The sequence below is a fragment of the Varroa destructor genome, unplaced genomic scaffold, assembly GCF_002443255.2.
Source record: "Varroa destructor unplaced genomic scaffold, Vdes_3.0 BEIS01000001.1, whole genome shotgun sequence".
NCBI lineage: Eukaryota > Metazoa > Arthropoda > Arachnida > Mesostigmata > Varroidae > Varroa > Varroa destructor.
Genome location: NW_019211454.1, coordinates 17,428,419 through 17,455,367, shown reverse-complemented (window position 1 = coordinate 17,455,367; position 26,949 = coordinate 17,428,419). Strand labels below are relative to the sequence as shown.

Sequence of the window (26,949 nt, the reverse complement as noted above, 5' to 3'; positions counted from 1 at the left end):
TTGGGTCTGGTCGTCGTGTAGCCGAGGCGGCCAGGAGGCCGCGCAGGGCCCAGGGCGCTCAGAGGTACAAAGCAGGGCCAAATGGTTGATACGACGAAACCAACTGAACGGAAGAACGTACGGAACAGAAGCCAGCTCTAAGCTAATAACAAAACGAGCCGGCTAGGACAGGATAGGAATACCGAGAGTGCTGAATGAAAAATCGTGGCCAAGTGCTACCCGGACATCGAGTGTCCCTCGACCACTGACGACTGCTTAGCGCTGAATAATGCCCACCTGATCAACTGGCTAACATATATGGGGCATAATTTTTGCTGGATCAACGAAAAGGGCATTGAATGTTCACGACTATAGGAAAGAGAAACAGGCGCCACAGAGAATTATCCTATTCGTGATATTATTTATAATAAGAGTAGAAATTCGATTGATGATTGGGCGCTCTAGTTGTGCTGGTCGCCGTGATGCTTATAGTGTTCGGGATCTTATAGCCTTTGGAATTGGTCGCTTTTCTCACTGCTGTTGCTGTTTGGCCCGCGGCTCCCAGTTCACCGCTTCGCGTAAACCGTCGTTCGACACCGATAATCAGTACGGCTTGAAGGGATCCACACGGTCCGGATGATTTAGCTGATCCTTATTTATTTAAAGGATACCTAGTAAATGACAGGTGGCTAATTCTCAGAGAGATTCTTATCTGATGACTGATTCTGATTCGACCACGAGTTGACTTCGTTGGCGGTGGCGACTTCAGTAAGCTCGTCGCAGCCATTACCATTAGCGTCACCAGCAACAGCACGAGCAGCGGTCTCAGCCCAATTAACAGTAACCACTGGCTCTATTTTCGGAATTCGAAACGTCTGTGGCCGCGCGGCTGGGAGACGGACGGCGCAAAGGGGTAACGCTACGCGTCGCACAGTGACCGAGTGGATGCGGCAACGACAGCGGGAAAGCGGGCAAACCGCGAGCGCCCGCTGATAGTGGGCGGTCGTCGGGAGCGGCCGAATAGGCCGACGCGGTCACATCGGCGATGGCGGTTAAGGCGCGCACTGGAGGCCAGCGCCGTGCAGGCCGCCTTCGAGCGCTCGTTGGGCCTACAGTACTGGCCCACAGCGCTTGCCACGACCGACAACTTCACCACTGCTACCAACGTCACCAGCGAGAAGCCGCCACTGATAAAATTGTCGCTAGTCTCGTCGTCGCCAATAACGACAACAACAAAGACAGCAGCCACGCAGCAGCAGCAGCAGCGCCAGCTACAGTTCCCGTGCACGATTCAGGTGGCCCGCAGCAATACACGCGACTGTCCAAGAGCATCCTATTTCAGTGCTGCCACACGATCGCCGTCAACACCGTCGCCGCTCCCGCTGCCTCTTCAGCCACATTTATCGAGCCTTAGGCCTGACGCGCTCGCTCTTCAAGCGGTTCGACAATGTGGGGTAGCCCGACACTATATCGGATACCCCTCCTGTTTTCCATATACCGCCCCGTCGCTCAATATGAGCAGCATCAACAAAATACAACAGAGAGCTGTTGTTGTTGTCGCCGCCAGAGTCAGCAGTCAGCGGAAAAACAAACAGAAACGAGAAGACGGAAACGACGAAGAGAAGAAGGCAGCGGCTTGCAGCGCCACAGTGGTCAACGTAGCCAACGGTACCGTCAGTTTGGTCAGCTCGAACGTGAGGAGCGAACACGCGAATGTCGAATGCGTCAAGTCTGCCAGTGTTGGCGCCACCACATGGCGTACGGGATCAGGAATTTGCGCCCCTCCACGAAAGGGGAGCAGCCCCTTAACGCGAGGGTGGCAAACGAAGTTGATACAGGTAGCGAACGACGACAAAACGGTACAGCCAGTGAATTGGAGGCGGAAATGGTGGATGAAGAGAAACGTGACAACGAGGAAGCAGATAAAAAGAAAAACGTGGACGAACTCGAAAATAAACCCGGGATCGAAAGTACCGGAAACGGTCCCGGAGAATACCACAACTTTTTCTCGGATCGCGAATCACGACGGCGCGCTATTATGGCCAGAAGTGGAAGCAGTGACGAGCAATCACGACCATGGCGAAGAATCTCTGTTGATGCAGCAAGTGACAATGGCGGCAGACATCGAAAAATATCAATCGGTCGATCGTCGCGACACATGCCACCGGCATGGACACTATCGTCAACACAGTATTCGACCTGGACGGCCTACATGGTTCCATCATCAAATGCCGTCGAGCCGCTACCCGAGCCTGCGTGGAGTCTGTGTTTCGACGAAGGACAGGCACGACCTGGGTTGTCAAAAGAAAATACTCAACGAGCACTTCAATTGCGTCGATTGTCACCCGAAAAATCATCTAACGGACGAAACGGTGCAAGAGCTACTCATGCTACGGCATTTGTGGACTCTGCGGAACTGTCAAGACTCGCGAATGCTTATCCGACCTCAAACACCTATCAGTGTTCCGAAACAAATCGAACCTATCATTGTCATAAGCATAGCAAAAGTACGACAGAAATGTGCAAAATCACGACAAAAGAAAGCAGCGCCGGCGCCACCAATGTCGTCACCGTCCCGACGTCGCTTCGTTCGACCAAGTTCAGCAAACCATCGATATTTTCCGAGCGCAACCGCGCGTGTCTCGTGGGCTCGCAGACTGTCGTGGGTCTCCCGACCGAGTCCGTGGCCGGGTCCATCACCGCCATCAAAGTCAGAGACCGAGCGGGGATCGAAACACCAACAAATTCAAAGGCTAAACAGCAACAACAGCTGGAGCAGCAAAAAGTATCAAACAACGACCGTGATCGAAGTTCCAGTGTCGGCCGCGTGTTCCCAAAAGAGTTTCTGTTACAACTACAACTACTATTATTGCTATTATCGTCGAAATCATTCGACAATGCACGCGTCAGTATCTTCGTCAATGTTAAAAGGAATACCAGCGTTACTCCAATACTACGTAGCGATTTCTTCAAATGTACGCCTCAGAAGACGACAGCAACAGCATGACGAAGCAGGTCAGTGGCCATATTTTCGATCAGCAAAAATTTGCCAACGAAACCAGCGAAAGCGGCAGGAAAACCCGATACACCGAAATCAGCAGCGGCAGCAGCAGCAATGCATCGGTAATGATAAGGAACGACAACCTGTTAGTCACTTGCTGTCTTCTGCTTTAGCTGTCAGTCACGACGTCTTTTTTCCGTATTTAAAAACTCATGTCGTACTAACAACATTAACAAAAGCGTCGTCAGCCAGCAATCACGTTAATGTTAACAACAGCGTTGAGGCGACTGGTGATGCGCTGCCTATCGATAGCACGCTTTTGTCGCGACGATCAGCAAGCGGCCAAACGCAGTCGTTCAGCTTAGACAACAGTTCGAGCATTTCGTCATCCAATAGTTCGTCAAATGTTTGTCGAGCAACGAATGTTCAGTGTAGGTATTTGTTCGACAAGCGTACGCCGGCAAAATCAACATTTCCGTCGTTGATGCTTCCGTCTTTGCCGCCGCCTTCATCGACGTGTCCGGCCCTGCCACCAGCTTTAATATCACTAAGAAAGGAGGTGACGAGCACAACAACAACAAAAGAATCATCCTGCGACGGTAAATTACCAACAGCAACAATAATACGAAAGTCATCCTCATCAGAGAAATCAACGTCGACAACAGTAACAACAACTGCAAGAGCATCATCATTGACGCTACCAACAAATTCACACTTGTGTAACGGCCAAAAGCCTCCTCGTTACAAAGAGTGTACGTCACATGGACGGGTTGCCGCGGCCCGGGGGACGCTCCGAGCGTTCCGACTCCAACACGCGGTTGTATACTGCCTTTTGTATCTTCTTGTCTTACTTGTACCTAAGCCGTGTCAGGGATTCGACATCGACATGCAGCAGCAGCCGCAGCAACAGCAGCAACAACAACAACAACAGGCGAAGTTCCGATGTCCGGAAACATGCAACTATGAGACTCCCGAAATGCCGACGTTCGAGGAGTTCTGCTCACGGCCCCAACCCCAGCCGCGAATGCAGCCAACGCCAACGCCGTCTGCTCTGATCGCGCAGAGGATCCGATCTGATGCCGCGACGCCGGGAGGCGCACGAGGTCAGCCTGCCTATCCGCAGATACCTGGTGGCACCGTGATGCTTCCAAAAAATGGTAAGTCCCGGGCGAATTTGTCTGGCGACCGACTAGGGCCACCTGGCAAGAAAGCCCAGTTCAAAGAGTTTAAAGAGCTCACGAGGAAACCGCCCCGCCTACGGGAAACTAATGATCAGGAAAATGAGCATAATCGCGATCATGAACGAGACCACGATCCTGACATAGACCACGACGCTCGGATACTGCCAACAGGCCATGATTCCACCGGAAGAAGCATTCCGGTGGCTGTACCTGTTCCATTCTCAGCTGACGAAGAGAGTGGTCAACCGAGTTTGTCGGCGGAAATGGCCCCACGGACGATGCAATCTAACAGCGGTGCATCGAGAGACGCTGTCGAAACAGGGGAGATCAGGAATCGTAGACATGTGCCAGGAGTAGAGGCGGACCCGCCACTTCCACCGGCGTCGCAGACGGGTCTCGAAAGTTTGGGGGGAGCATCCCAAGACGATCATGGCGACCCTAACAATAATAATAGTAAGAGAAAAAATCGAAACGGCAGCGCCAGTGAAAGCAGACCGAAGATCAGCGGCGTCGAGAAGCCGTTAGACGTTGGAAGCGCTGCGTTGACGAGTCTGGCCCGCTCGAAGATCAAATCTGTGGTCGCAGCTAAAGAGGACAAAGAGCATGAGTCACTTCTGTTGATGGACGAACCGACGTCGACGGATAGCGCTAATGGTGGCAATCGCGTGCCACGTCTCCGGATCTGTGAGCATATCTCACCTGATATGCTGCTGGATCGGAAAAGATTTTGTAACGCCTCCCTCGAGGAACGCAGTAAAATGTGGGACCGATTGTGGAATGAGGATCGGAAAGCCTGTGAAACCGTATGCCAGATGGAGAAACTCTTTGATAGGTTTGATTGTAATCTAAGGTACTCAGTGCGCTGGAGCTGCAGGCATTGTCAGGTGAGCCGCCGATTGTCACTCAGTGTCCATTTAAATAGCAACAGATAGTAAAATGTAACAGTAAAAAAAATGCGAACTGTTGACAGGCCTTTACTGCACTCTGGATATGTCTTATATGCATACATACATACATACAATAGACTAATAACAGTGCCAGTACCAAAAGCGATGGCTGTGCTCATAGCGGGGTAGTAGCGCAATAGAAGAACGTGACACGCAGATAATAGGTCTTACATGGCACTATAATGACAATAAATAGAAGGTGATATAGGATTATGTCTAATGGTCGAAATCGGAACCGAAACAATCAGTCCTTTGTCAACACACAGAGCAAGTGCACACTCCTAGGGAACATGGATTAGTAACATGTAGATACATACGAAATCGCAAAGCGACTATATGTTTTGTCTGTTGCCGTTGCTTCTCCCCGATCTACAGTAACAGGATCACCGCTTCAAACCCGGTCTTCCCACCAAGATAACCATATTCCCGGGGGTACCTGCGATGAGACGTAAGAGGGTCTTTCGTCACCTCAGCGCGCGAGACACTTAGCTCTACTTCCTCTGCTTACTCGACCCTAGCCGACGCCTAGCCCGCTAGCGTAATAGCAAACTGTTCAGCAGACATTCTGTTCTTTAATTGTGAAGCAACTTTTTTTGTCAAGTTTCTTTTTGAATCGGCATCTGTTGCATTTTAGAAATCTAGACAGGAACTTTGTTCTCCGCTTACCGACTGTCTTTGAAAGGTTGACTCGGACATTAGTATCTCCTTTCCTCTGAGTGATCTCATTAGTCCAAAGAGATCAGAAAAATGAATAATGCTGCTCTATTAGATACTGGAAATTAAAGTGTTGAGGCCGCTCTGTACATGCTTATCAATAGCACTATACAGAAAGTGCTGTTCGAGCGGCCGTTCGTACTTTTTGTCAGCCTGATTATAGCACGTATGAGCTATGAACTAAGATAGAAAAAATATAATTACATTCAGCACTATCTTAATTAGACTTCAGAGTCGGGGAGACAGAAGGCACAAAATTGTACATGTATTTTAGAAAATAATCACCTATATATATATGTATTAGGTAGTCGAAATATTTTTGATTGTTTGTAGGTAAAAATTTTAGCAAGCAGTTTTCGCATCTATTTATTAACCTTTAGATTAACACAATTTGCTAGGTGACCCGAATTCAGAATCAATGATTCCTTTCAAATGAATATATTGTACCATTTTTTTGGCATCGGTGTGGGCTTTGCCACAAATTATAGAGATTTTCTTTTATATCGGCGTGCTATTATTATATTCAATCTATATTTCATTATCCATGGTCGACCGCTTTGCAAATGGCTTAATTTAGTTACGTCCTTGTAGGATTCATTGTAGATAGAAATACGATCAAGCAGATTCTTTTGCATCAATTCGTGTAGCGCCGAAACAATGAACTTCTGTTTACGTAGCCAACTTTCATCTGGGTTTAAAACTGTTCAGTGATAAATGTCTTGTTCCTTAGTGATGTCGTAGCTACTTATGCGTCGATACTGTCCAATTTACGCAACAGATTATATTATTATTATTACGCAATAGATTCAGTATTTCTTTTTCGTTGGCTTACTATAAGCTGCATCTTTGACATCGAGATTTTGAGGTCGAAAGCGACAGGATTAGATTAGCGCCTTTCTTCTCATGACCCATAAAGAGTCTGAACAGCGTTCGTACCTTCATCGTAATCAAATTTTAAAGTTTTTGTCGAAAATAATTTTTTTAGGGGCTTCATATCCTCTAGGACCTCTACCTTCTGAATGAGAGTCTGAATGAACGCACTTCTACAGTAGGGCATCTGCTTCCGACAAAACTCAACTCTCAAATGACACCAACATCAACGGAACTCGACGTATAGTACCTGAGATATGATACTTTCAAGTCGTCTAGACAGAAGAACGGTCAATACTTTTTCATAGACGAGCGTGTATATCATGATACTCGTTGCAGCCTACTCAAATTTGGCCTGCGCCGGGCCATAAACAGCTTTCTCATTGTGCTGCTAAGGAGTTTTGACACTTATCGAAAGAGAAATAAGTACGCGCACTGGTTAAGATTTGAGAAAAGGAATATGTAGGAAAAAGCTCTTAAAGCCTATACTTTTTACAGGGTTTTACTGGCGTATTAATGGAAAACACTTTGTCGAAGGATCACCTATAAATACTCATATGACATTCATCAAGTTAAAACGGGTCAACGGTAGCATGAACACGAACTAATTACCATAGTATCACAGGATAACTAGAACATGATAGTTAAATACCTTTTCTTTTAAAAAGTTCAAGGCTGATGCATTATTCAAACGAGATTTTGCCGCCAGTTCATTTGATAGTGTCATGGGACTCGAGCCTGGTAAATTTTGAACCTCGTATCCTTAAGCCTTGGTTGGGGACAATGAATTAGCTGACTTACGGAGTTTTGTACACTCAAGTGATACGATTAAATCGTTGAAACAGTGCTATGGGACAAGCCAACGTAGAATACAATCGCATATGGCATTTTCTTTATAGTCAACGAACTGGATTTGCTGGCGCAAGTAGTAAGCGACAAGTGCACCTGTAACGGACTAATTGTTACGCAGAGAACAGCCGTAACGAGTTCCACTTCAAAACTTGGGCTCGGGCTGAACAGATGAGCTAGTTGCGTTTTTTTTGCGGTAAGAATTATACACTGTAACACCGTGCAGTCGGTTCATTAATGTAAATCAGCCACTTTCATCACAGTGTACAATAATCTTTTATACAAATGTAAATGTTTATATTAGCAGTGAGCGTCAGTTGTTTCAGCGTACACAATTCCAATGTGCATCCAATGTCAGCGTTCGTGTTAAAGACAGTTGTCATTGATGTAAAAAAGTAGTTTAGTTTTTGTTCCGGCTTCGTCTAATTACTGCACGTGCCGAACTCGTGATTGCTCTGCTCGTATTCTACAAGCGTTATTCTATAAATTGATACAAGCTTTTGTCATCGTTGCCTTGTGTGCATAATATAGTCATTACAGCAATACTCCGCATCTTATTCTTGTTACATCTTACAGGTGAAGACTTGTCCCTCTGCCTTTCGATCCCGGTTCCCTTCCGGATCCTTCGGTTCCCACGATTCAAAGAAAACTATCCTTGAATGAACCCAAAGCATTCGTTTGGGAAACTCACAGGCCCAAATCTAAAGAGCTTCACAAAACAACCACTGAATCACGGGCCGATATAGATGATCCGACAATAGAACTTACCCCTTACAGATGCTTTTGCATTCACATACTCAGCCGAAAAAGTTCGGCATATCCTACAGATTCCTTCGTAGATGTATATACGCTAAAACCGACCCACTCGCATCCGTTTGCATATAGGCGTTGTTCGCTATTTTTCTAATCTTCGCTTCACCTGTGGCTATCAACGCTCACTCAAACATAGAGTGAATCATATTTCATAGTTTCATTTGTTGTTATTCCACTCTTCGTGGTCGTACCTACAAGTTTCCCGAGTTTTCCGTCTGTAAAGCGGATTCTTGCGTGGATCGGCATCGGTGTCTCTATATCGATGTATAGCGTAACGTGAATGCAAGGGTCGTCGGTTTGCTCTGCATCCGGATCAAGCTAACAAACATCGGGGATGATCAGTGTAGATCGAGACTTTTCTTTTACTTACCCCAGCACTCGGTTTCCGAGTGAGAACGCCAGCGTACCCGTGATCACTTCGTTGCAGCAGTAGCAGCAGCAGTAGTAGTACTAGCATTGAACGCTAAAACGTAACCAGTGGGGAGTCTCTCGAACCCTTGTACCCTGTCTCAATGAATATCTATGCCGACCCCTTTTATCCTGATTCGGCCTGTAGCCCGCGTCCAGCTGAGTAAGAATACACTTGGTACTACTGGCTTACATGAGGAGACCGCCGCAGGGTCGTTTGACATCGGATTCCTATCGTCACCCTACTAATGACCACCATTTGCAATTCATACGACTACAGTCACAAGTCAAATTGCTTTTGCTGTTACACACAACAAGCACGGCCTACGGTTCATCTCCGGGTGTAAATATTGTTTCCCTGATAGATTCGTTTGTTCTTTATGATTTCCACTAGTTTAGGGATTGTTTTGTTTCTTTCCGTACACTTTCTGTGGTGTATTAGCAAATGGACAAGGTTCCCATTTGCTGTCGTCTACCGCTACTTTTTCGCTGTTGTTAATAAAAAGAGCTGTCCATCTATTTATCTGTGTGGGACCGTCTGCGATAAGCGAAAGAAACAAGAGAGAGCTAGGGGTCATTTTTTGGGACGGTCTAGCTAACTGCGGTGATAGCTTATATTACTGTGCATTTATTACGATAGTGCTGATATGATGATAACTCGGAACGTTCGGTCAGTATTGCCGTTTTCCGTTACTAAGCCACAGAATGTCCGTAGGCAAACAGTAATTAGGCGAAGCTGAGAAATGCATCCATCCGCGACGGTACTAAGTCGTAGCAGGCTCCTTTTGTTTGCCAGCTGAAGGACGTTTAAACAGCTAGCTGCGATGGCTTCTCGAGGTTGCGTGATGAATTTGGAACGATAGCAAATATGGTAGACTATGGAGCTCGACTAGGAGGAACCGTCGATTATGAAACGTTTACGATATCGGAGCTCCGTTTATCGAGTTTGTTTTATCAACAATGTAATAATTGAAGATGCAATAGTTGAAGACGTCCAGGGCTAAAACGCTATGATTTAATACCAACTGGGGAAAAACCGGCTAAGTGAATATTGAAAAAAAAAAAATGTTATAATCGATGTAAAATTATCTTTGTAGACCATTGTTGAAGCCGCTAATCAACTTCGGCATGGACCACCAGCGAGATGGAATTAATCTTCAGGCTTCTTATAAGGACAAAGCAACCCAACCACGTACTACTGCCTACAGTACTATAAGAATTGTCTATTAGGAGGTCTTGTGGCGTCAGTAAACCGGATACACACATTGAGAATGGTATCCACGTCGAGATTTCCTTAGAACTCGAAAAAGCTTCGCCGACAGCCACAGGTCGTCAACCACGGTTCTTCTACCATTGGTAAACGACCCTTGATTCACCGCAGTTATTTATTCTACTCCTCCCTATATCTGTCTAGCTTCTCTTAGCTACGGCCCCTGCCCCTTATGATATGAAGTGTTACAATGAGTTCGGACAAACCTGCAACTGGTAGTCGTCTGCCCATAGTAATGTTGATACATGTCATCGTTTCGAGCACCACGATTCGCGCTTTTAGTTAGTTTGGTTCGAACCGTGGGTCTTTTGGCCAACCATAGTCTTTGCTATGGCTTCGCTAGTAGCACAGTATAGTTGGCATGGAATACTCGGAAAATCAGCAGAAGTCTGACTCGCGGTTGGGCAGCACAATTTAGATGGCTTTTCCTGTTTTATTTAAAAGACCTTCTATAGAGTTGGGTGTTTCACTGGGATTTTTTTCTAGCTTTTCTTTAGAGATGCCCAGTTTTAGTGGCCTGTTAATTAGGAACGGAAAACAGACAAAATGTTTAAGGCTTTTACAATTATTAAGGCTTGCAGTAGACTATTACAAATAGAGAAATCATGATGTAACGTGAATCCATTGCTGGTAATTATGATTGCCTTGAAGGTCTTTAGTTTGGTACAATTGTGGAAGCTTATACGCATCAGACGAATCTTGTGGGTATCATAACTAAGATGTATCTCAACAATGAGAAATTCACGTTAACAGGCGTTCCATAGATATTGAAGACTCTGAAAAATAGAATCCATAGAATTAGCCCTTTGACAACGTTGTTGCTTGTCAATAATTTCCATCGGCATCTGTTTCGTATGCTCATGACTTGTGGAAATTTTACTTGATGTTAGCCCAGTCCAATCAACTGTCGCCAAAAAATCCTCGTGCAGAAGAGATCTGCATTAATTAAGATCTGCATCATAATTGTTTATCTTGCAACCCAACAGAAAATATTATTTGGTGGCAGAATTTTTCTGTTTAGGGTTCAAGTACTATGGCACGTCACAGAGCTCATGGGGAGAGGCAAACTTTATCATACTGTCGTTGACAGCCCCCGCATACATCGATAGCCCGTTTACACATGTTACCTTGCAGCTTTCCTATTCTCGTTGCAAGCTACTAGAATCATGTGATTCTAACCCGGTCCAAACAACCGACGAAGTCTAAGCTCAAGAAAGTTCCTTGGCCACCATATCACACTTTATGACTCTGATGACGACTGTCACGTGCTTGGCGAAGAGATTACGCGCAATTTCATAAGCCATACGATCTCTTATTCGCCTAAATAGAGTAGAAGCTGCTGACTAAATTGTATGTAAACTATGAAACATCAGTCAATTCCATACACTTATGCTATTGTTGTTATTGATGGCAAGGCCGCACACAACACCGTCGCATGGATGATGCTGACGTCTATGTAACGTGCGGTCCCTTTCAGTACTCGATGACGAGAAGTGTAGCATCGCACCTTGATATTTCTGCTACCAGTCGTTCACATATGGAAGAGACGAAGGTAGAAAGAGAGGCAGAGGTAGAAAGAAGAGCTTTAGTTCGTGCTTCTGCTTGCTCGGCCTTACACGGCCTTGGCTTGTCGGGCCTGACGAGGCGAGTAACTCTAACAAGATACTAAGGATTCACCGGCAGGGTAATTGTCCACTTGAGCTTTGCTTGAGTTGCCAATATGGTCCGCTCCCCACTCGGCTTATCTCGGTTTGTTATCCGACGACGCCGTTGCAGCTACAGATAGGACAGTGGTGGCAGCGGCTTCGACCACGACTCAACGACTCCGGTCCTAAAAGGCCTCCATCATTCAAGCCCGTTAAACTTAAACATCTGCCTGTGGCCTCGGATAAAACATAATGAGACTGATTTTTTTGTTGTCAATAAAATTATGAACGCATCGGAATTTGTACAGCAAGCGATGCAAGCTTATTATCCCAGCGCCAATTCAGTCTTTGTATCATCCAGCGTTAGCCGGAAGCTTTCGCTGATCGCAAGAACCTGTACACGACCAAAGGGCCACTGGCGGCCGTTCGCTGCTCTCGTCAGCATTAAAAAGGTTTTCGTACCTACATGTTCACACGTGGAAATTGCTAAATTGAGTCATGCTATTTGATTCTAGGAAAGCTTTTCGAAGCCGGCAATGATATATGCGAAAAGACACGCTTTTTGGTATAAGTTGTGCCAACGTTTCACGCGTCAAATTCGGGATTAGCTTCATGACCATGCCTCAGATATTTAAGCTAGCATTACCCAATTTTATTGATGACTACTAAACTGTTTTATTAGATTTTGTGGTGAGGGCTTTTCTAGGATATTACATACGCTCTAGCTACTAAGATCTCTGGTTATTCAAGGGTCTCAGAGAACAGGCGTGCTTAATGTTCATCCGCGGTGCCAATTCGTGATGGGAGCCAAATATCTGAAGCAACGTTCAGCGGCGGTACTAAATGGAAAACCAAAGATATTCACTCATTTCACTGCACAGTAAATAACAGTACAACAATCAGGTCTACACAGGCGCGTGTGCAGTATTGAGAAGAATCGTTTCGAAAAACAAAAAAAATATCGATCTGAAGAGACTGTATGAACCTGATATTAAGATTTAATGTCTTGTGTTTTTATGTTGTGCTCTATCTGATGACCGTATGAAATTCTTCATGAATATTACCAGAAAAAGTAAAGTTCCTATTTTGAAAAAACCTGAATTATTTGTATCACTAGTACCACTATATATCACTACGGTTGTGTTCCACTAATTATACTATAAAGCCGAAGGGACACATATGGAAGTTGCGTAGTTACGAGGCCGGATACGCTCTGATCTTACGGCTTCCATAGTGATGTTTAAAGGAACGCCACAGTAGGAAGTTGTGAGTCACTCCAGATTAAGAAGACTTGACCAAAAAAAAAAGTCAATTCTTTTGTTTTATAACAAAAGAATTGACTTTTTTTTGAAGAATTGACAACTAAACCCTGCGACTCAAACATCTAAATGTTTTGAGTTTTATATTCCGTTCTGTTTTAGTCATTTTCTAGCTATAGCATTGCTTCAGATGGCCGGCTCTTTTCGGCACGGAATAAAACGAGCCTACACCCTATTTCGACACCTACACTACATTAACTTTGAATCCCTCTGATTAATACACGCACTCGTTATCGCTACACGAATACGGGACTGACACATCTGTATGTCAAGTTGACTTTAGTCCTTGTTCCATTCCAGGACTCGTATCGCGAGTGGACGTGTGCGATGCAATTGCCCATCTTCCACCCGGTTACGGGGGAGCTTTGGAAACCTTGTAGAAGTCTCTGCACCGACGTTGAGGAACGGTAAGTTACACAATACTAAGGCAAGCTGAAAAAGAAATAATAACTTCGAGTATTGCAATTTGACTCAAATACTAGCATAATAAAAAAATTCGTCATTAATAAATTAAACTCTGCATCTATAACGCCAGTGCTAAGCACAAAGCGAACGCTGGTGCACTTTCGGACCCTTAATTTCATCTAATAAAGAAAAGCGGTCTTGTGCAATATGCTAGTTGATACTCCAGGGATGATTCACGTTCGCTCTTTAGAGGGAACACTTTGTGCTAGAATATGGAACTATTCTGTAAAAGCTACATATAATATTGAATTTAAGAAACGGTGAATAATTTTGGCTTCATTGCTTAAGTGTGTCAGTGCATCTCTGTGAGAATGTACAACGGCAAAATCATGTAGGAAGTCTTGATGCGTTATTCGAGCCTTCTACTTCCCACAAGATTTCACAGCTAACATCTAATTTCTCATACAAGTTAGGTATTATATACTTTTTATTGAAAGCGAAGAACAATGGTTCGCTTGAAAGCTCAATAATGTCTGTACTAGAGAGAAGCTAAATAATGTCTTCTGTATGTCTTTGTTACCAACATGTTTTAGGTGTCCGCACTTCCATCCAATTCAGGGTGAGGCATATGCCGGAGAACCATTGTTCTATTGCATCGATCCAAACATACCTGAGCCCGAAGAGTACTCGCCCTATGCTTCAGACGGAAGGTGCTATCTGGCCTGCTGGCTCAAAGAAAACCCTAAGGCCAGGCTACCCGAAAAAGTAATTAACACAGACCTGCTTACCTTCACGAATCCAACAAACAAAGGTAAATATTTGTATTTTTTTAAATAACTGTCTCATGTGCCACATGTCCACAATTCAAGCTTATAAAATCTTCAGAGCTTTTCTACATGTCTCGTGAACGATTAGTGAGTAAATTAACATTTGAATACAACGTCCAAAAAAAGGTTATCACTTTAATACGTTATTATTCATTAAAAGCAATATTAAACGGATTTGTTTAGGTTTAAGGTGATAGTAGAATATTAAAGTAACAATAGCAGAGAAGTTAGCAAGCAGATTTAATCAGTATGCAGTCCTTAGATATCTAAACAAGTTGTCAACTCCTCCGGTAAAAATCACCTAAAACAAGGACGTCTTCAAGAAGAAGACTACACGTCATACACCACGCTGTAGAAAACAGCATATTGGCTAAGAGGGCAGTTAAACAAAAAGAATCTCCAAACATAATACTATCGTGACGAAATACGAAGATAAGACCGTGCCAAAAGGTACGAGTCTTATATAAAGCTGTAAACCTTTCTTCACTAAGACAAATATTTTCTGGGAACAACCAGATAGAATGACTAGAGATTTTTCGAAGCTTACCATATATCTCATGTGTATATGTGGAACAAGCTTCCCTCTACCATACTATAAAAGTGAAGCACAAGAGCTACAGTGATGCCTTGTTACCCCGCAAAGTTTATAGAGAAATCGAAAGTCGCGAGAATAGCACAATACGTTCATTACGTGTGTTAGATTTAGTGACCACTTCGATTCGATTGAAATCTAGTGTCGCATTTGCGCGATCGCTAGTATTTTATCTATATTTTAGATTATGATGTTTTGAATTTACGCAGAACATAGCTTGCAAATAACGGCACTTATCATCCAGCTGAAGTGCAGTAGTAAACACTGTAAAGCCATTATCGAAACACCGTGAAGTTATTTTCTAATATCATCTTACCAACAGCACGAGCGACTTTATCAAAAAATGCTTGATCTTTTTGCTGTCAGTGTTGAAATGGCGACGATCATACTGAACAAACTTATCTGTGAGTCGTTTCTCTTCTAACTATAAAATAATGTCGAAGTGAAACCTTTTTTGTCTATGCAGATGAAGGTAGTCAAGTGTCAAGTAAAGCATACCAAACGGCTGTTAGCCGAAGCGGCAAAGATCGGGGCGACAACACTCCAGTGGGAACCCTGGACCTAGAAACGACGTCTGCGTCGCTTTCGCTAAACGGCGTCGTGCTGGACACCAATACCGAGTCTGGTGAGGGGGAAAACTCAACCACAGGTAAGTAAAGTTCAAGTATCTATCGCGTTGTTTGCTCACACATCAGTTAAAGGCCTGATATGTCTCCTAGCCCAACTGAATAACCAGCCACTGCTTCGTACAGTGAGAGGTGGACGACACAGGTCTTTGATTGATTGTGATGAACTCATAACAGATTTCCCTCAACCAAGGTTTGCCTGTGATAGGTCAATGAAAATCGGAAAAGAAAACCGTAAACTACTGACAAAAGTATTATTGGAGATTTGCAAGTTTGAGTAGATGTAGATAAACTATACAAATTAAAACGCGAACGATTTGTATTAGATGAATATATTTAATGTAAGAGAAGCTCATACTGCCAAAACTTCATCAAACCTGATCAGGCTAGTCACGGTCAATTAAGTCGATTGATGTTAATTTAGCGTTTGAAATACTTTATCATCGAGAAAACCTGTCGAATTCGAGTGGCATACAGCGAAGGGAAAAGTAGACTAAAGAATTCTTAAAGATATTTAAAAAGATGGGCTACAGGTCATCGAACATTGGTTCGCTCTATTTCCACATTTAGTAATATCTTAAAAGTCAAAGAAAAAAGGAGCACAACTGAATTCCGATAAGATTTATAACACATCATAAGCGACAAGCGAAGCACACCGACTTTTCAACGCACCGATTCGTAATACAAAATCCAATGTTGCCGGTTGCGTAATTATAGGAATATTAGTCTTGACAATATCAAACAATACCCATGATCATATACACCTAAGATACAATAATAAAACCTAAAGCTAAAAATTCCTTTCATTTACGCTTTGCAGAGCGTGATCATCAAGCTTGTCCAGCAATCGACTGGCTTGTCGAGGACCCTTCCATCGAAAGGGTTGGAGCAGACAACCGGCGAAGCCAGCCCGCTTCTTCAGCGGCGAGTACAACTCGAGGTTGGTTGGGGGTGGCATCGTCTGAGTGGCTCATGTGCATCTCGTTGAGGGTGTTAACATGGTAACCATAGCTAACAAGCATCTCGACACGTTGGCTGAACTCTCAGCGTTAGCAAAAATTCCTACCGGATCTTGAGAACCAGGAAATAAGGAATCAAGTAAAAATACAAGATTAATGAAAGTAACGTATTATCAAGGTTAATAGCTGCTTGTATGGTTGCCATGTTGTTTCATAGGTCTATTGGAGAAACCCTAAATAAAATCAGCAAGATCAGCTCCAATTTGGATCCTAACGGGGGCAAATCTTGGATATCATACTTAAAAACGGGTGATTCCGAGAGAATCAGAAAAAAAATCGGGCGCGTTCGGAAACTACTTAATGATAATGTTAACGCCACAAATTCTGGCTATGCTTGATTATGTTGTGATTACATGTTCAATCAAAATTTAATGGATATTTTCGAAACTTTTAAATAAAATTATGGAATTTTATTTACAACGACTTTATGAAAAGTCGTTGTGATAAAATGCCTACCTATATGCCTTATTACAGTCACAGCTGAACGAATCCTGTGCTCGCGCGTAAGTGACGTGTATTTACTACACTCTCCCCAAATGAATGCCAGAAATAGTCCCATTCAAAGTGACCTATCTTCGGTGAACGATGTCACACAGCAGACATATCACCCCGCCGCCAACATAAATAGCTGGCACAATAGAACATAAATAGCTGGCACAATAGTAAACAGCTGATTTCCTTTTCGTACACAGTTTCACATTCGACATTTCCTACCTTCTAACATCGTCTACTTATTCTGTGTACAGGTTCCTCAAAGGGCATGAAGATCTTCGGCGCGCTGTGTGTCATTTTATACGGCTTCTTGTCAAAACAAGCTCCCTGGTCGGGGCGCAGCCTCCTCGTTGCCTTCTGCACTGTCGTCAGTATTGCCTGTTTAATCAGTAGTGTAAGTTTACAACAACGCTGCTTTCACACAGCAGCAACATAGCGACCGTCCGAACATCCACGAGAACACAGGGTACTGTTTGTCAGTTAGTCAACAGTCTGCATGGGGGCCCGTCGCCTGCGCACGCCGTCCGAGCGCCTCTCGCGGGGGCCGCTCATTCGAGGGCGCTGCCTCATCTTCTACCCACGTCGTTGGCATATAGGCGTATCGTGCCGCCGCAGGAATGCGCTTGTGTTACAGGGCAAGAGGATCAGTCCTGTCGTCGTTAATAATGGTGTAGACCGTGTTGCACGCGCCCATGTACCCTGAACGCCCCTCGGCCACCAGAGACGCGGTAACCTCCGGTGTTTTGCTAATCGCTAGCTAGCCAATCAGCCGATTTTTCTATGCCATGCAAAGAGTTTCTAGAACCATCAACACAGACTAAAACAAACCTGCCTCGATGATCCCTCTCTACTGCCAACGCCTGATTGCCGTTAACCCTACAGCGGCTAAATTCTTCTATTACAAAGCGAGGACAAACCAGAAGCAACAAAGACAAACAGACGAGTTGAACGGCAGATAGTAAAGCATATATAACAATGAAATCATCGGGTGACGGCATCGATAACGGTGGCGGCGGCGATAAACGGCCGAACTTCGCGATACGCCGTTACGAACGACGTTACAGGGCGAAAATGCCTAGGCGTCGATGCGAGCAGACACGGACACACTCGTCCAGCGTTTGACATTTACCACCCGAATGATGATCGAACAGTGACAAACAGCACGTGGTTTTACCGATGCAAACGATATTGGGATTGGACACAAGACGCCCTAGTCCGGTGCTACGACGAACCTGAAAACGCGTCGCCCACTTCGCCCACGCATCTTGTTGATCCAAATTATCCGACGCTTCTAATTCTAACCAGAGGCTGGTATGGAAGCGTTCCGGCTAAGAAAAATTCAAACAGCAAAATTTCATCCCAAACAACATCAACAACAACAAGAACAGTGAGAACAACAATAAACGCCGGAAGCTTTAGCCCACCTTTCTTGCATCAAATCAACACGTTAAGAATTGTGATCTATGCCTAAACAACATCAATGAACATCGACACTTTCCTCAGCCAATCATCATTTATAGACCTAGCTCTGGAAGTCCCTCTAGCTAACATCATCAACTGTTCTTTCGTAGTGGCGACAAGGACGACGAAAACAAAATTACACTGTCTCTTGTTTCGGCGGCAAAAAAGCAAACTTTTAGGAACAGAGAACGCACTGGTAGTCCCAGTTTGCATATTCTATCCCGACGCAACAAAAAACAAACAATTTGGACCTCAGGAAACAATCTAACGACAATTTAACTCAATATTATCAATAACAATTAGACAACTCTCACTTGCTATATGACAGTCGCGAGACAATAGTTGAGATAAACACAAGTGCCAATACGGTAAATAGATCGATTTGACAACCAGGGGACGACATGTGCTATGAACAAACGCTGAAATTCATGACAGCCGAAAGAAGTTACGGCCACAAATGATGACGATGTTGATAACGATGCTCTGAGTGTGGCGCGATAATGGATAGACGCAGCTCAAGCGGCACGCCCTCAAATAACGCGACTTTTCATTGGCGCTAGTCGCTTGGTTACTCTTCCTTCATGGTTCCGTTGTCAGTAGCAGACGATATTGACTTAAAGGCCACTCGGTGGCGACGCTGGTAAATAATGATGAGACTGTTTCATCCTGATATTTCTTTAAGCATTTTTAAAAAGATGGAGGGAAACCCCAATGTAACCAGCGGGCGCGCCTAGACTCGAAGCCTTCGATTCGTTCTATTGAGAAAAACAATAGAGTAGCAAAGCGTGTACTTCTACCAACTATAATTATAACATTAATAAATCAATCCTCATAGGCATAATGACATAATAATAAATGGTAGTGTGACACGAAATACGACAACGAACTGAGATCTGCTAAAGTCAAATTTGACTAGTTCAAGCTAGATGTGCAAATAACTATCATAATGATAATGTTGTTGGTGATGAAATAGGGAGAGATAACAAGAAAATTAAGATAAAGAAAGGGGAAGATGATTACACTGATATGCTTGAATACACCTTGGATATGGAGGACAACATGAATTTAATATGACAAGAAGAGTCGATTTCCTGTTCGCGGCATGATATTGAGGGTGTGCAGCGCTGACGACGGTTGCGGATGGTTACAGATTCATAAGTACCTGGGAAACTTTATAATTATTAGACAACGTATTATTATTAATATACTGTTAATAGAGCTGTTAGAAAGGAAATAATGAACGTATAGGTCGTAGTCTTCGTATATGACGGAAATGAAAAAATAACAAACCAGAAGCAAACACTAACATAAACAATAATGAAAACTATATATATAAAAGTAACAGCAAACAACCTGTATGATGTAATTACGAATGATTATCGTGCAACGGGTGAATGAGCAAGTATGTCGGTCCGACTGCAACTTTCTCATCTCGATGCGACTGGCCTGATACACAACATTAACAATAAGCAGAAACAACAGCACACACGTACATTCACAACTGATTACCTAATTATATATACATGAATCTATATAAATATATAAATAATATATCTCTACTATGCGAGAGCGATGCCCTTTTATCGTCATGATAACTAGTAAAAAAAGAAGCCGGAAACCCAGAGAACTGTCATCAACAATTGTGATCTGACCTGCCATCACGTGAGCCCGGTATAACGATTCCGCTCGAGCCCAGTGGCCGAGACCTAAGTCGGTCTTTCGGTTCGAAAATTAATATGCAGACGAATTAATGATATTAGATAATAGAGGACGATCGCCTTAATTTCCATATGGCTGGCAAAAGCAGATAGCGAAGCCTGGAGCCTGGAAGAGCAGAACAAAAGCTCCATCGAATTTCCGTGCTGCCGACGTAACCGAAAAAGTTAGCAGAAAAAGCAAATTAACGTAAGCTCTAACTGCATACGTATACACAATACGCGTTATTTAGAAATGTCGCTCTTGGTATGGCATATGGCGCTGATAATGATGCTTTCTGCATTGCAGCGTCGTTGGTTAGAGATTAGCGTTCCAGTTATAACCCGCCGAATGAAAAATGACAAAAGGCGTTCGATTGAATAAAACGTAAAAAGTCATTACTTTCTCGTATTTCAGAACTATGTCTGCTAATAATGTATGATTGGAAATTTATTGCCAGCAGCACCGATCAAGATGATGAAAAGCGAGATGTTTTTATCCAAAGCTTAACATGTACAGATGTGAAATGCATGTGACCGTGCGACCTGAGAAAGCAAAGACTTTCTATTTGGCTCGCGCATGTCATCAGATGAACTTGCGGTACGCTCTCGTCTTGAGATTCGTCCTCTCGAGTCTCTTATTTTTGGCCATCGACGACTGTGGGTGACTTCAACTCACAAAGCTCGTTACCTGTTCTACTTTTACGGTTTCTAATTGGCAAGCATATTTGTCTATCAGTACTTGGCTGAACGTTAATTGTCGGTGGGGGGAAGGCTGGGTATTTTTACCAACAGATTTGCCCGATTTAGCTGGATCTGGCCCGGCTAACCCTCGGAATATTAAACTAACAATTTGCAACTTCACTGTTCCACTGTTGATGAGGAGCCAATGGAAGGTCAGAACCTTTGTTGAGACATAGACTGCCAATTATTGACTGAATCGTTTCGAATCAATGAGGGGTACGTACTTCGCCGGTGTTATTATCGTCAACAGAGTTGTGCTGCTTTGGCCCGCCGGTGCTGAGTGCCTGGGTAATAGCCGTGAGCTTTAATAGAAACTGCCCTCCCCCCACTACAGAACAATAACGACAAACACCATACGAATCCCTTCTCCGTATCTCGCCCAAGGTCACTATTCCGCCACGCAAGATACACATAACGGGAACATCAACAATATATACATGTCTCTAACTCTTAAATGTTATGATGCTCACGCTCAGACACGCTTCCACGAACTTCGTTAACTATCAGCTTATCGCATGTATTTGCTATGACTATTTGCTCGTTTTTACCACACGTAGAAGTTTTCAGACTTGGAGCTCTTTTCAAATCCCTTTCAGAAATCTTTTTTCTACAATGATTTCCTATTAATAGATTGTATTAGTGTTAATAGGTCCATAGGACCTTATATTTAAACTGAACAAGATCAATTTTCACTGTTGCCTGTTTCACCAACTTACCAGCTCCCGATCGTTGGCTTGACGGAGACAACAGTACTCGTGCTAAACTCGCCAAACAAGTGCATTTTGCAGGAAAAGGGAGTGTAATGTCAAGTTCTTTTAGTGCATATACCGTGTTTAATTAGTCAAATCATTGTTAGCGCACGTATCGCGGTTATGTTAGATATAAGCAGAGAGTCATTACAGGTCGATTCAGTATATCTATATGATGACCTTCAACGTAGGGTCTGCGCTAGCTCGTGTCTATATACACGAAGGAGATGAGCACGAAGGTGTCAATTTCCGCTCTATTTCATAGCAACGCCAAGTCGACACTTCCTTCATACTTGAGACGACGATTTACTTAATAAAACAATGCATCTACTCCAAACACACACACACACACATATATATATATATATATATATATATATATATATATATATATATATATATATATATATGCATCTACCGTCCGGATAGTAGTAATTAGATGATCGATGTAGAAAATATCCGGAATTCCTCATATTTGTACCTCAGGCAGGCACTGCTCCGCTTTCTTACGGAGCACGTATATGGCGTGTCGGCCACCGCAGTTCAGTCCAACAGCCAATAGCAAACGTGGCACCTGAATCCAGCACTACCATCACCTAAACCGTCACACATGGACAGATACTTATACGCAACATCACGCAGCTAAGCAAGCACATCTCGTCGCTACCGTGCGATGTTTACTGCTCCATGGCAGACAAAAGGCCGGCGGCGTCGTTGCGTGGATAGAGAACGTAAAAGCATAGGGAGAACGAACAGAACGGTAAATTGTAAATATCGACAATGTTACACAACAGAAAATACATACACACATTCCAATAAACAAGCAAACCAGCAGACGGATATGGCAGTTGGCAGCGTAGACGAACATAGCGGACGGCAAAGCAAACAGAATCACTAGGTGATATAAAAAAACGTGTACAAACAAACACGCCTCCGTAAGAGCGCAGCGGTAGCGTGTTTTTACAGACAAACATTTGTTGAACTTAATGGGCACCATCGCACTTTACGGAAGTCTTTAAGTCTTCTTTAAGCTTCTCATCTTCCTCATGGTCCGCCCGTCGTGATATGCAAATAATATGAAAGGAGTACTTTTAATAGCGAACGCATGAGAAAACGGCCGAGAGAGCAGGCGAGTGGCCGTGAAGCGAAAAAAGTAGGTCGAAAAGTTATTGTTGCTGTGAATAACACGACTAATCAAATGAGACACAAGAAAAATATATCAATTAGTTGTCCATCCAAATTGGCAGTCAATGATGCCGATAATCCAAACGTCAATCGGCGCTATAGTGGCATTGAATGCCCTTAGGTCTTTCTGCTAGTGCTAGACGGTGTAAGAGTTGAAAATAAGCGTCGTAAAAAAGGTGGCGGCCAAGTTGACCAAATTCAGCATAATTACTAGAGTCTGATCAAATCAAAACCCATTGATAATGACGATGTTAAGGCGAGATGTCATAAAGGTTTTTATGGACGAAAAATACACGCATCTGCAACTGCGATCGTACCAGATCGACCCAAATATGAAAGGAGTAAAATTAACAGAAACTTAATAATTCACGTTACCTACTTAACGATTCGTTGGCCATTTGTATCTTGATTTGAGGTTCATTGTCATAAAGCACCACTTTTTTTGCGCGATAGTTGCTTCGAAAGCAGTTATTCAAGATGCAACGTCTTTTGATGCACTTTTTTCATGAACAGAAGGAGGGTCCAGATGGTGAAAGAACAGCAAGCACACGTCAGATACGCAACTGGTCAGCACAAATAAGCGCAGACAAAAACACGAGACCGACTAATAATCGCCGAAAGCACTATATATATACATATATATATATATATATATATATATGGAGGCGGAGAGGGACAAGATGAAGCACATACAGCACAAGACAGGGGGGGGGGGGTAAAGAAGTTTAGAAGAGATCGTTGGTTTCATTGGACGCAATCGATTCATTTATAACATGCTACGTTCGGTATCGCCACAGGACAGAGCAATCGATGATATCACCACTTGCTATTACTTCTGCTACAACTACTATTGCCACCATAACTGTGACAATAATGGGATAGGTAGGACACATAGAAAAAAACGCACACAATCACATTTTTGAGCGACCATTTTTCCTCGGACATACTTTCTCATTTAGTCTCTCGCGTCCCAATTTTGATTGTTACTAGAAATAATATTACGTAAAACAACACAGCAAAATTATCGACGTAAAATATCAAAATAATACGTGAACACAGGTACGGACATACAATCACACACAGCCGTCAACCTTCACAACCGTGTTTGCGTGTAGGCCATTATAGGTCTTGTGTTCTGCGCCGTTTCTCGCTGGCAAACCAATCCACGGTGATTTCTCCGACCAGCAACTAAAAAGCGGTTGCAACTATTTTAATATGTGACTACTGCTCTTTCCCTCTGTCAGTGACAAAACACGTAATCATGCGTTCTAAACTATCTCCATGTGCACGGAACCGCCTAACATTTGCCATGCGTGATTGCAAGGTTGAAAAAAAAAACAGACGGGCTCGATAACAGGCCGATACTGGGAAATCTAGAGTAACATACACGCAAATCTACACAGATGCCGACAAAAATGGACAAATAAACATACGAACAAACACAGGGCATTCCTCTAAAAATTCACAAGAACGTGTGTATACATCGGAACGTTTATAACCACGCGTTTATATGTTGGCTAAACAGGAAGTTGAGCATGGCTAGACAAACAATAAAGGGGATCAGCTCTAGTCTATAATGAGCGGATATCACATGTTTAACCTTTTGCATTTTTCGACCTTTTCCTTTCTGTCCTTGTAATTTTGCCAGTATAACGTATAAGATCTTTAAAGATCTATAAAGATATTTACGTGACTATATTTTCAGGTAGCGGAGTCCTATCAAGGACGCATACTGTCACTGAGTAGCTTATAGAACAAGAGCTAAACAACTTATTTGATAAGAGCTGAATTATGCTTCAGCACCCGAACTACTTTTAGAAAAAGCTTTGTTTCCCCGAGGAAAACTAGGATTTACTTAAAGTGTCGAGGACAATATAGACTTCCGCCACGCTTTCGAGCTGTGACCCGGTTCGAAAGCCAGGCCCGTCGCTGGATTGAAAAGACAAAACTTATATCACACCACTCCTATAGCACTTTTATGTTCACTGTACTTTCAACCGATGCTATCTTCATATCCAGTTAATGAACGACCTTGCTACCTTAAGACCTTTGTGGTGTATCTTTTATTAATTAAAGTCGTGGTACGTTAAAAACACACACATACACGGAAATTAGTTGGATTTTTTTCTAAAAAAAAGAAAAAAGTCGCTGGACTTGACATTTGTTCAATGAAATTGGCTCGTGGTGTGAAAAAGTAACTAAACCTCCTCCTTCTTCACAGGATGCGGAGGATCGTGTTATATCGCAGCACGGTTTAGACCAGCGAAAGCCATGAGACAATGTTTGCTAGAGTAATTAACTATAGCGAAAGAAACATTAGTATACGCATTTCAAATGAGAAGTCGACCTGACACGAATACTAAAATGACAAGCGAAGTCTTCGAAACATAGGGCATCAAGTATACAACTTCGGTGTTACATCGCTTAATTGGAAACTGTGTGTACAAGGGGTCAGCTGATTGCGACTCCTGCTAAAGGAAATAAGTTGCCTGATAATCGCAAATATAACAATATCATTCACTAATCAGCCATTTGCCATGCGTCAATTTCGATTTATTATTATTATCGAATCGACAAACACCGCAACAACAATACTCAAAATACAGACACACAAACAGATACAAAGACGCACACCAAGATACGCTGTCGTTGGATTATTGTTATTAGAACAATAGATCGTTATTACGGACATAGTATCATAGCAGACGACAGGTAGCGCGGTACAATATGAATGCCAGGCACATTGCGGTAACCACGCCGCTTAACAACAACAACAACAACAACAACAACAACAACAACAACAACAACAACAGCAGCAGCAGCAGCAGCAGCAGCAGCAGCAGTAACATTAAACAACTACGACGGTAATGGCAACATTGATGATATTCATAATGATGAGACATGGGGTAACGAGGATAATCAAGGGCCCTGTATTACTGAAGGAAGGTCAGGACTAATGCAGAACAACAGCAGATGGCGGGACACCACAACAACAGAAAGACAAACTAATTGATTAATGGGTTGCTTGATTGTTGGGTGATTGATTGGTTGACAGAGAGTGATTGACTGATTGACTGATTGGTTAATGGAACGAGCAGTTGATTGATGACGAAGCGACAAACTGACACAGACCGACAGACAGAGCAAGCGAACGCTGTTAGAATTCAATTAATAATAAGCAAAATAATAACGAGTAAACAAGATTAATAAGAAACAAATAATATAATTATAATAATAACGATATTACTATTAACAATAATACTAGTAATGAAAACGCTGTCTATGGCGAGTACGACGCTAATGAAGATGTAGGTGAAGATTCATAACGATAATAATAATAATAATAACAGTGACAATAACAACTATGAAATAAAATATAATAAATATAAAATACTAATAGTAATCAGAAGGTGATCGATGAAAAGATGTTATATATACATAACGACATTAATAATTGACTGAATTTAATGATAAGCAAGGGAAGTATTACTGAAATCTGACGAAGGCGGTAATAAGTTGAGTGTTAAATTGTAACTATACTACGTTGACAACGCTCGCGGAGGAACTAAGCGAGATCATAATAAGGCCAGCGGCTCATTCTTCAACCATGTCACGAAATGAATGAAGTGAAGACGAAAGGCCAAAACGCAGGAAATAATTCAGGCCGAAGGACAAGAAGCAAAGCAAGATGTGAATTGTTGAATCGACGACGACGACGACGGCGATGATGATGATGATGATGATGATGATGACGATGATGACGATGATGAGGGTCAATGGATTAAAGGGAGCGACTCGAAGCATGACGCTCGAGACCGAACCCGAGTGGTGCATATGTCCACTGATATGATAGCAGTGGTTCAAATATGGCGCTGGGAAGAGAAAAAGGGAAAGAGGCGGTTAGGCAGACGATGCCGATATCGACGCCTCTTCTACGTTTCACGTTATGCCGACCTGTTAATAACTTATACTAATAATATTACAATTATTATTATTAATAACTATTATTAAGACTAAAGTTATTACTGTGGTCATTGCTATTATTAACTACCACACACAACAGACAGACCCAATACCTGAATATAAGGTGAATGAAGACAACGGAAAAGATAACGACGACGATGACGATGCTGCAATGATAAAAATGATAAATAAATA

The 26,949-nt window shown here is 43.1% G+C and overlaps 1 protein-coding gene and 1 long non-coding RNA gene across 51 annotated transcripts in view; one reads left to right on the top strand and one right to left on the bottom strand.

The window, feature by feature from the left end:
* The window catches only part of LOC111246631 (uncharacterized), a 67,389-nt gene extending 40,490 nt beyond the window's left edge, over nucleotides 1-26,899 (bottom strand). For 29 of the 49 annotated variants that reach the window (XR_015325203.1, XR_015325215.1, XR_015325242.1 and 26 more), the window contains exons 1-2: nucleotides 22,088-26,899; nucleotides 21,574-21,933 (exon numbers count right to left, since the gene is read on the bottom strand). This is a non-coding gene — a long non-coding RNA (uncharacterized LOC111246631). Of the gene's footprint in view, nucleotides 1-10,432; nucleotides 13,430-13,986; nucleotides 16,519-16,922; nucleotides 19,590-19,772; nucleotides 19,866-20,071; nucleotides 20,282-21,081; nucleotides 21,271-21,573; nucleotides 21,934-22,024 lie in introns of those variants that run through there. The other 20 variants (XR_015325283.1, XR_015325296.1, XR_015325297.1 and 17 more) reach the window with 20 other exon arrangements.
* Mid1 (calcium-permeable channel component Mid1) lies at nucleotides 1,428-24,399 on the top strand. Of its 2 annotated transcripts, XM_022796530.2 has the most exons (6): nucleotides 1,428-5,045; nucleotides 13,298-13,404; nucleotides 13,996-14,213; nucleotides 15,288-15,470; nucleotides 16,268-16,387; nucleotides 17,213-24,399. In XM_022796530.2, exons 1-6 carry the CDS (start codon nucleotides 1,494-1,496, stop codon nucleotides 17,392-17,394), a joined length of 4,362 nt encoding a protein of 1,453 aa, XP_022652265.1. In that variant the 5' UTR covers nucleotides 1,428-1,493; the 3' UTR covers nucleotides 17,395-24,399. The 2 variants fall into 2 exon arrangements, 1 of the variants encoding a protein (XP_022652265.1); XR_015325182.1 differs by lacking the exons at nucleotides 13,996-14,213; nucleotides 15,288-15,470; nucleotides 16,268-16,387; nucleotides 17,213-24,399 and adding an exon at nucleotides 5,484-5,556 and having other exon boundaries at nucleotides 13,298-13,316.
* Nucleotides 26,900-26,949: the final 50 nt, after the last annotated feature.

Coding starts and splice junctions, on each gene's coding strand:
- Mid1 (XM_022796530.2), top strand. CDS start 1,494: ATGAGCAGCATCAACAAAATACAACAGAGAGCTGTTGTTGTTGTCGCC. Junction 15,471..16,267: donor GGGGGAAAACTCAACCACAG/GTAAGTAAAGTT, acceptor TACGCTTTGCAG/AGCGTGATCATCAAGCTTGT. Junction 16,388..17,212: donor AGCGGCGAGTACAACTCGAG/GTTGGTTGGGGG, acceptor TTCTGTGTACAG/GTTCCTCAAAGGGCATGAAG.